The sequence below is a fragment of the Aulonocara stuartgranti genome (assembly GCF_965226115.1).
Source record: "Aulonocara stuartgranti genome assembly, chromosome: 13".
Lineage (NCBI taxonomy): Eukaryota > Metazoa > Chordata > Actinopteri > Cichliformes > Cichlidae > Aulonocara > Aulonocara stuartgranti.
In genome coordinates this window covers 34,069,808-34,080,618 of record NC_138949.1, presented here as the reverse complement: position 1 = coordinate 34,080,618, position 10,811 = coordinate 34,069,808, and the positions used below count along the sequence as shown (strand labels likewise).

The following is a 10,811-nucleotide window of genomic DNA, read 5'->3' as shown; positions in this document are numbered from 1 at the left end:
GCAGCTGTTCTGTCCCGGCTCGTTGCTCAGCCCTTTGCTGGGAGCGATGGACGTCATGGTGCGAGGTGTCAGGATTCCCTGCGTCCCAGCCCCACCTCCTCCTCCTCCGCTGACACCACTTCCACTGCTGTCTGATGCAAAGTAGTTCCTCTTCCACGACATATTCCCAGTTTGTTCTCGTCTTCGCTCCCTGTAGGGATCAACTTCCTGTCGCGTATTCTCGCTTCAGTGCAGATTGATCCATTTCCTCCAGCCAAGAGGGAGGCAGAGATAAAAATATCCAGAAACGAAGAACGTGAAGTCAAACAGGAACGTTAGCATCCAATAAAATGTAAAAAAACAATAAATCGTCTGAACGTTTGACATGTATCAGTTATCTAAAATTTCTCACTTCGGTATTTCAGGGAATAAAAGGCTTCACATTCTTAATGAGCATCTGTTTACAGGCTGAATATTCCACACGCACAATTCCCAGTATTCCCAAAACCCTCTGCTGTGTAATCGCAGGATTCCTGCCCTTCTATCCACCCTTCAAACATCAGCAAGAGCAGGTCATCCTCATCGCCGTGGCCACGGGGCTGAGGTCGGACACATACTCAGGTCAGAGGTCAGAGGTCGAGTGCAGGCAGCCAATCGGAACATACCTGCTGGAGAGAAAGAGGACAGGGAGGCTTTAGAGGAGGACTTTATTTACCGTCGCGCTCGTTCATGCTCTGCCTGACTCCCCCATCCTCACACACACCCAACCTCTTGCTCATCAAACGCAGAGACAAACGTCTCTGATATTCTGTGTGGACCGATTGAGCCTGGAAGGATGAAGAAACTGAAATGTCCCGAGAGCAGCGCCCAGCTCCAACACATCAACACAAAGGGTGCTGTAAAGCAGTTCGAGGTGCTGCGACGTCCCCAAAGCTCACAGGAAGTATTTCACCACAACAGAAACCTGTAAAACTTTGTGTGCATCCATCGCCTCGACCCCTGATACCAAACCCTGCTTTATTCTGCAGCTCCATTTGATGAGCTTGTGAGCGTGCGTTTGATTCCATTAGACGTTAACACTTAAATCTAAATGACAGTAAAACACTTCCTGCTGTTTAAAGCCCAGCAGGGCCTCAGCGGACGTGTAACACCCTCCGGATTTAAAACACGTGCACGGTTACTGATGACATCAGCAGAAGCGCAGCAGGGCCCGAGCTGTGTGCAAACTGCAGGAGCAGAGACATGAAGGTGTGCTGGGTAATGACAGGCTGCAAGGCTGCCATTACTCTGTAATAACTGGCCTGTGAAGCTCCTCTAAGACCCCAGACTGAGATAATGTTAGGCCTGTGCAGTGCAGATGCTGTAATGAGGAATCCTCCTCCTCACTGCAGTCACCCCCTCTCCACTCCTGCCCACACCTCCCTCGCTCACTCTCGGTATTGTTCCCCCACGCAAGATTAAGACAGACGCAGATGTGAAGATATACAGATGTTAGAAAACCAGACATGAGACACAGAAAGAGGTGGAGCCAGGTCGATAAGGGAAACGGGCTCAGATTTGGGCCTAATGACCTTTAACACCACCCTGTCCAGACTGGAGCTTTGATTCTGATCATGTCCTCATTGGTTAAACCAGACCCAGGCTTCACCTTTGACCTTTGAGCCTGAAAATGAGCTGCTGTGCTGCCTCAGGCGGGGTTCAGTTTGCTCAGACCTCAAAGGCGTAGATCTGTGAGTCGGCGTCTAGGAGGCCGTTTCCTCTCCTACGCAGCGCTCTTGTGAAACAGATGTGCCACAGCCAGGCGGGTTCGCACATTTGATCATTAACTGTCAGACTCGATGGGCGTTCCGGTGGGCGGAGCGATGCTCCTGAAGCGTTTCCCTCTTTAGCCTCGGCTGTTTCCATGCAAACTGCCCACTAAAGCCAAACACTCACACAGGTTATGAGTCACATGGTGTGCATGTTCAACAGCTCACTGAGCTCAGCACGCGCTCGCCAGCACGCGCTCGCCAGCACGCCTCACACGACCAGCACCACCTGCACCAACCTCCTGGTTCGAAGGATCAATGCAAAGGTTTGGAGCAGGGTTTGGGTTAGGAAAGGGTTACACAACGCAGTGCCTTCTGAAGTGGTGTGTGTCCGTGTGTGTGTGTGTGTGCCTGTGTGTGCGTGCATGTGGTAATCTGCAGGTCAGAGCAGAGGGAGGTGAGGAGGGATTAGCCTGATCAGATGCGTCTGTCTGGTCAGGATTACGCCGTCTGTCTGCGGGTGTTTCTGTGCAGGACCGAGTCTCCGTGTGGACACTTTTCCAAAGGAGCCATGACAGGTTCAGAACTGAGACCGGTTTCATAAAGTCCAACTGAGCACAGACTCGGGCGGGCGTTTGAATTCACCTCGCTGAGGTCAGAGGTGTTCTCTGTCTGGCTGTAAGCCCGAGGGTTAGAGTGAAGCAAACAGCGTGGGCTGCATCATCAACAAACCACTGCTGTGATTTCTGCCTTACAACACGTACAGCTTTGTTTATGATCTAAGAGGGTTCAAATGATTTTAGCGTGGTGAGTGCAAACTAACAGCCTGGATCATTCGACTGCCTCTGCGGCAGTGAAATGTCATTTAAAGGAAAAGAATAAGAGCAAAAGGCAGGCTGAGAGGCAGCGAGGAGCTCATGGAGCTCAAGTGAAACTCGAGTGAAACTCCGAACGACTCGCCTCACTTCCTGCGCAGAAAACTAAAATGTGACGAGGACCAAACGACACGTTCATGCTGCACGATCTCTAATCCGGTTCTCCCAAACCTGCTGCATGGCAAATACATACAGCAGGTAAACCAGCAGGTGGCACTACAGCTATTATTCAATCCAAGACATTTTTCTCAATGAAAGCGGCTCCAGTGCACTGAGACACACCGAGGCACTGAGGGTCGCTGCGCTGTGGACATCCAGGCTGCAGTTCCTCTAACGTCCATCGGAGGCTCCAGCCTGTGAGTCAGTGAGGGACACAAGTTTGAGTTATCTGATAAATCCTGAGCTGAGGCCGACTAGTGAGGTCTTTGTCAGACACAATTCTTTTCTCAGGCTTAAAAATAATGAAGTGGGCGGAGCTCCGGGCCTACAGGTGATGACAGAGTGATTAATGAAAACTCCAAAGCTGACCAGCAAACAGGTGAAACAAAGAAAACCAATCGTATCGCCCGCTCTAACACTTTTAGGGTGTTTGGGTTTTTACCTGTAGACTAACTTCCTGTTAGCGATTAGTGGTAGCACAGGTTGGAGGTCATTTCCTCTCCCGGTGAGTGCCGAGGCTGATTTAGTGTAAAACTGGTTATGTAACAAAACGGCAGTCTGTCGCAGAGGCTTTACAGCCACACACACAGCGATATAATCACCTCTAATTCAGCAGGCTGGCTCGGTGCTGCCTGTGTGCAGGCTGACCGCGGCTGCACTGGGAGCACTGGGCAGAGTGGGGGTGCTGGGATAAAGCCGGGGGGTTGGGGTGGGGGGGGGCATCGATTTGATTCGGTCCGTGAGCTCACGCCTTGTTTTCAGACTCGCAGCTCCTCATCAGCGAGCAAAAACAACCAAACCCAGGTTTTTTGGTCTCTGAGACTCTTTAAAAACGATTCACCAAATAAACAAAGACCACAATGAAGTTAAGAAACGAACGATGACGTAAATATAAAAACAATAAGACGTGATCAATATTTGGCTGTTTGAGGCTCATTTCAACTTATTAACCTAAAGTCATTTTAAATCTGCTTATACTTATTATGCCAAACATTACATACAATAATACATACAATACAGCTATGTTCTTGTCATTTGATATTTTAATGATTTTAATGCTCATTTTTAATATAAAGTACCATAAAAATAATTGACATGCAGTAACTAGTCGATTTATCATTAAGGCTGCCACAAACGATTATTTTGATAGTCGACTAATCAGATCATCATCCATTGGACGTATAATGAACAGCTTATTGCACCAGCAGCATCTGCTCTTATATAACTATCATTAGCTTACAGCTTTAAGTGTTTAAGGTCTGTGCTAACTAAAAATAAAGACAAGATGATAGTTTATTAAATTTTAATGACATTTGCAGATTGTTTCGGTGAAGTTTAATAAACTCCTTGCTATCTAAACTATAACAGGACACCGGAGTAAATTCTGGAGCATCTCACACTTCTGATAATCAGCTGTCTGCTTGACGTTTATTCAGCTGTGTAAAAACTATAACTTTAATCTCAGCCAAACCGATTTACTCAGGAACAAATAAAATACTAAAAAAAGCCAAACAATAACATTGTTAAGTTATCTAAGTGACTCATATATCATGTTTAACCTGAGCAGCGAAAGACGGCGGTGGGTTTGAAAACGATTTGCGGGGAGTCCGGTGTTCTCACGGCTCTAGTGAGCCTAGCCCCCGGCTAGCTATCGAGCTAGTGGGTAACAGACGTCTCCGAAAACGTCGGAGCGCTTTTGAAAATATGCGGTGTCCTGATAAACTGAGCCGATATTTGAGGTTTACACAGCTACATTCTCGCCTGAAAATATGTTAAACGTTTATTTTGTGACCCAGAAAGAATAATAAGAGTAATATTAAAACTAACTAGCTGCCGCCATTGTTGGAAACTGAGCTGGGCTGCGCTATGAATTCTGGGACACAGCTGCTTCTTCTTCTTCTTCTTCTTCGGGTTTAACGGCAGCTGGCATCCTTGTACATGCAGTGCTGCCATCTTCTGTTTCAGTCCGTTATTACACTCTTAAATCCTGCTACTTATTCCTGCGTCTTTCAGGATCTTACAAAGCTTCAAACGACGCGTCAACTATTAAATCAGTCGTCGACGATTTTGATAGTCGACTAATCGTGGCAGCCCTATTTATCATAGTTGGAATTAAATAATAATAATGATAATAAATAAGCACTAAAAGTTTGTTCTTGAGCTTATTTGATTTTTTAAATGCGATTTATTTTGTCCGCTTCAGTGCTCTGTAGACGGCCTCAGACACAGGCTGTTCCCTTTGCTGTGCCTGGATCTTTGCCCACAGGATGAATCTAATAAACGCTCTGTGATGTTTTCCGGCAGCTGGAACAAATCGATTGAAGCTCGATTCATGTAAAGTGCAGATTCTCGGGTCCTGCGGGACTCCCTGGAGCCTCCGCTCAACATTTATTCATCAAATTAAAGTCAATACTTGTAAAAATGAAACGTGCCAGATGCAGAAAACACTCAATAATGAGGAGGTGACGGACGGCGGTGAGAAGAGGAGGAGGACGCGGTTTCTTTAAAGGCGTTTAACGGCAGCCGAGCTTAGATCTGTGCAGATCCCCGCTAAGACGCTCCCCGGGCAGACCCGGCGTCGCTGACCTGCTTGGCAGCTCGTCTGGAGGAAGATTTGGGGACTAATGACTAAAAAGGAGAGCTCATGAATATACAGCTGTCCTTCAGCGCCGCCACGGCCCCAAAATAACTCGGAGAATTTGGGAATGTGGAGCACTTCAATCACTTAATTCCACTCAGTGAAAGGAGGAATTAGCTTTTTGTCGTCTCCCCCGTGAGGCTCTCAGACGAGCCGAGGACGACGGCCTCAGCAGCTCTCAGAGTGGCTGCTTTTTAAACACCAGCAGCAGAAGAAAAGACGCCTGCTGTCACTCCCATGAATTCAAGTCATGTTTTATTCACAATCGGTCCAAAAAATGATGTTTACATGTTGTAATGTCTGCAGGTTTGGCAGCAGAGTGATGCAGACGATGATGTACATCAGCTGCATTAGTGAGTCAGTGCAGGCGTGTGGCTAACGTTAGCGGTGTTTCCTGATTTTAAAGTTGATTAAGAGTAATGCGTCGATGCAACTTGATGAAAACACAGATTATTGTCTGTGATGAAAAGAATCCTGTTTCAGTCGAGGGAACCAGAGCGGCACCGATCCGGTGTCTCACAGATGTTTCAGCCAATCACAGGAAGTGAAACGCCAGCATTAACCTGTAACTGAACTACGCTGTGGACACGTGACTGCTCACTGCACCATCTTGTGGTGCAAAGTGGTATCACACCAAAGTACAGCACGGCCCTTTGTCCACACTTCGGCTGACATCACTGCGGCACAATGCAGACATTTTCCTTTCTGCTCACTTTGGAAGGTTTTTAACTATTTTTAAAGACACATATTTAAAATAAGCAGCCCTAACGACGCCAGCGTTCTCATTTAGCCTGTCATTAGCAACCTGCCAAACTTTGCTGAGACCTGTGAGAGCTTCAGAGGTCACGAGTGGGGTTCTCGCAGACCCACGCTTCCTGCTGGAGAATATTTACAGCTCGTCTCAGGCTTTGAGTTCATTTTAATGATTAAAATCACAGATTTATCATTTTCTTTCAGTTTGTTCATCATTTCCAGGAAGCGCGTCGTAACGCTGGTATTGAAACGTGCGGTACAAACAAACTTTATTATCACTGTTATTATCTGTTTGTGTCTGAGCTGGAAAATCGTTTTACTGCACATCTGACGTGTTCTTCATTCCCTGATCAAAAATCTACAGATTTCAAGTCTGAATATTTTCCAACAACACTTTCCAACTTTAGAAGCTGTTACACAGATACGACAATAACAGCTCCACGGTTAATTATTCTCTCAGCTCTCACTCACGTGTCTTATCTGCAGTCCGGTGTTGGGATGTCAGCCTCAGATGTAACGATCAGTGATGATGATGATGATGCTGCTGCTCTGGTTTCACTTCAGAAACAGGACTTTAAAGCTTCTAACTCACAAACTTTTTCCCATCACACCCTCTTCTCTCAAAGTATTGTTCTAATTTTCACTCTCCACATTCCTCACAGCAGCAGCAGCTCCATCAGTTCAGTGAATCAACAGTAAATCATCCAGACTGGGAGGAGGTCTTCCTCCTCCTCCTCCTCCTGTTCTTTCAGCACATTATTTTCCCATGAATACTGCTGAATAATGTTCTTTAATTTAAACCTCAGTGGCCGCCCCGGCACACTACATAACTCACATTTCCTGCAGGACAGTGAGAGCTGCTGCACCTCCTAAACTTCCCTGAGAGGTGGAGATGCTTCAGCCTGATGGAGCTGCAGTGAAACCAGACCTACAGGTTGTTTTACTCCGATTAAACCTGCTTCTGTTCACGATGATTCATTAAACCACAATCGGTGACCACCCATGTGTGGAACATGAGAGCAGCTAGTTTTGTAGTTTTTGGCTCTGAAATCTCATTTGTTACACGAAAATCTAAGAAACCACTCGTTCCATCGCATTTTGTCGCACCGCGCCAAACTCCTTTTAAAAATATGGCACTTTAATGTTTCTTTGCTTGCTAAGCACAGCACACAAGGTAAATAATATTAAAGAAATGCCGTTTTAGAAATCGGGAACAGCGCTTTAATTCGGCTGGTTCAGTTCCAGCCCACACTTACATTTCATAACCAAACAGATCTCTTTAAAAGTCCCAGCCTGTTGTTCCCGGTGATGAAGAGCAGCAAGGATCCACGGATGGAGTTGGGATCGATGACATAAAGATGAGGACCGGTGTGTACGCGGTGTGTGAGTGACCCCGACACACGGAGTCGGGATCAAACCCGAAACGTGCGCAGAAGCAGCGTAGCAGTGCGGCGGAAAACCCGCAGTTTTTAACCGGAGTCCGGCGCGCCGCCGGGGCTACATTACATCACTTCTAGCAAACTTCACGGGAGAACAATGAGGGCGAAGCAGCTTCGGCGGGCCGGGCTGACCCGGGCACAGCCTCCAGCTGCCAGCACGGACTCCGGCCGGACGGGGAGCCCGGCAGCGCCAGCGGGTCCCGGTTGTGCCCGGTACCGACAGCCTGGTGACACTGCTGCGTTTCGAGGCTCGAGCTGAACACGCAGGCGAGAAAGCGGAAACACGGAGGCATGAAAGGAGCTCACCTGTGGCCGGAGCAGCGAGGCAGAGCCCGGGGGAAGGCGGCCGGCGTGTCCGGGGAAGGAGCGGCGGCGGAGGTTATTGTGTTTGAAGCGGCAGGACGGAGGGGGAGGGGTTACTACCTGCAGCATGGGGCGCGAGCACCAGCGCGTGCGCCGGTGCGATGGTGTGTGAGCACGTGAGCGCGTGCGTGCGTATGAGACGGAGGCTTCCGAGGACTGCTGCTGCTCCTCAGGGTGATTCAAGTAAAAGTCAAGCAAAGGTCCTTTACTGAACCGGGAAAAACACCGGAACTAAGCTCCGTTGGTCACGCTCATGTGTGTTACACCTGCAGTAAAACACGTCACAAAGTGTGCACGCTCAGCCGCTGAGCCAGCATTACCTGTATATAAAAGATGGACATTTTTGCTGCCAAGACAGAAGAGCCCTGTTAGGACGAGAGGGTGGAGTTACAGACACTGATAGGTCTGTGGTACGGTGACCTCACAGCAGCCATGTTATTGGTCACACAGGCTGTATCCCAATTCAGGGTCTGCAGCCTTAAAGGCCGCATTTTAAGGCCGATTACGTCACCGCGACGCAACAAAGGCTGTCCCAATCCAAAGGCTGCTCGAAATGCGGCCCTCAAATGCGTCCTTCATCTCCCTGAATTTTAAGGACGTGGTGGTGTAGACTTCGTGGCCCAACATATCCCAGAATGCATAGCGCGGCGGTGGGTGTGGATAATTTTGCCGAAAAAAAACGGCGGATGAGGGGCGCCTGAAGAGTACACTTTAAGTACTGAATATTATGTCACTTATTGATGTGCAAATGTTTAATAACGAAGAACATTAAAACATTACTGTTGGCCACATGTCGGCAAAGTCATGTGACATTAGTGACGTTTGTACTAACTTGGTTTTAAAGCCTTTACTTTAAAATATACGCCGTTCAATAGCTGAGCTTAATCCTACAGAGAATGATCAAAGCTCATGTAGAAACAAACACATGAACAAAAGATTTTCTCCTTCATTTCTGTCAAACACAGCTGTATGACACGTTTCCAGCTGTTAGTATCATGGTTGCTAGGCAACCTGGGCAGTGCAACGGAGGCTAGACCGTCCCATTTCACAAGCCTCGCACTTCCGGCCTTAGCGGTCTTTAAGTACGCGGCCCTTGAGGATCGTTGAGGCTGCAGACCCTGAATTGGGATACAGCCATTATGTCATTAAAAAGGCTCCATCAGCACAAACACAAAGCTAGCAGCTACAGCTGTCTGTGTCACCATCCACTTGTCAGTCACAGAGGCCACGCCTCTAATAGTCATTTGTCTCTGCCTCCTGAAACGAACCCCTGATAAACTGTTAGTCTCCGTTCTCCACTATGTAAAACTGTGTCATCTGCATATAGAGGTACTCTCCTTCTCTACGTTCCTCTTCGACTTCCTCTTATCGCGTAACAAAACTTTAATATAGCTGTAATTAAGGTGGAAATGATCATTTGTGTATCAGGCTGTAAACATTTCTCATGTGAAGTTTTAACATGAGTCTATGGGGGCTGACTCATGCTGGAGCCTCTGCTGGACACTAGAGGAACTGCAGCTTTTGGGACTAGAGCACTGATGCTTTAAAGTTATCGTTTCGCCCCCCAAACGTCCTCGAGTGTGTATATCTAACATTTTTTCTCCCTCACTCTCACTAAGTAACATGCAAGCAGCTTGTATAATGACGTTTGTTCTGAAGTATGCTTTTACAGTAAATCTCTGGTACCACCCGTTTCTTTGATCCAACATGTAAGAGCGGCTAAGGGACATTTGTTGTGTTTTTAAAAAATGATGAATGTTTTTGTGCTAAATGTGTCCTAACACTGGACCCTTTAGGGTATATTTAAAGTAAACACATGGATTTACTGTGAGATTAGGTGAATTCAGTATGATCACATTTAAATAAAGTCATGAGCTTATCAGCACAGTTGTATCTGAAAACAAGTGACTAATCTGGGAGTGTGATGGTGAAAATAAAGACCTGCAAGCTGACTGTGCAGCACGCAGCAGTGCTGAAGTCATCAGTGTGTGTGTGTGTGTGTGTGTGTGTGTGTGTGAGGCTCTATCGACGAGGTTATTGATCACATTCGGAGCACAGGAGGACACTTTGGGCTCAGCTCTGACTGCAGGAGCTGCACAGGGCTCATGATGCGCACGTTTAAACCATCATTCATGGTTTTAATAAGTAAAAGTCCTTTCTGTTCCTTGAGTCGGCACACACACTGACATGGACAGATGAAGAAAACGTGGGGCCCGGGCACAGCCATAGCAACCCCCCCACACATACACACACCCCACCTATCTGTGAGAATACAGAGTTAAGACCTTCACTGGAAAGGGCATAAAACAACTTGTTCTTATTTTTGTCCATTTTTAGTGAAGTTAAAAATCTTCGGTTCCTAATGAATTTGGAGAAACGGATAAAAGAAAGACCCAGAAAACACATTAAAATGCTGCCCCCTGGTGGTGAAAAAGCAGAGGGTTCTTACCAAACTGCAGCTGGAGATGATTTTAATGACACATTTACTGCTGTAGCTTTGTCTATAACAATCCAGCATCATAGATATTCAGTGATGTCAAACATAAGGCCCGGGGCCCAGAACTGGTCCTGCACAGACCCCTATGTGGCCCACTGGGCAGTTTTGGAAAATATGAAGCATGGCACAGATTTTGGGCTTGTAACTGAGAGCTCCACCGTGGCTGTTCACACTTCATGACCAAAGTAATGAAGGAGCAGAAAAATCAGTCAAATAAATGAGAGAAAAATCCTGTTTTTGATTTTCGACTGTGCGTTGCTCACCGTGGCCCACATCTCAACAGATTTAGATTTTTTTATTTGCTAAATATGATAACACAGCAAATAGATTAAAACTGGATTTTCCACAGTTTGTTATATT

General features: G+C 46.9%; 1 protein-coding gene across 1 annotated transcript in view; it reads right to left on the bottom strand.

Moving 5' to 3' along the window:
* Positions 1–8,388, bottom strand: part of usp54a (ubiquitin specific peptidase 54a) — a 34,354-nt gene extending 25,966 nt beyond the window's left edge. Inside the window, exons 1-2 of the mRNA XM_082557620.1 lie at positions 7,898–8,388; positions 1–647 (exon numbers count right to left, since the gene is read on the bottom strand). The exon at positions 1–647 is cut by the window's left edge and continues 21 nt beyond it. Of these exons, the coding sequence (XP_082413746.1) occupies positions 1–162 (162 nt within the window). The 5' untranslated portion in view covers positions 163–647; positions 7,898–8,388. The remainder of the gene's footprint in view (positions 648–7,897) is intronic.
* Positions 8,389–10,811: the final 2,423 nt, after the last annotated feature.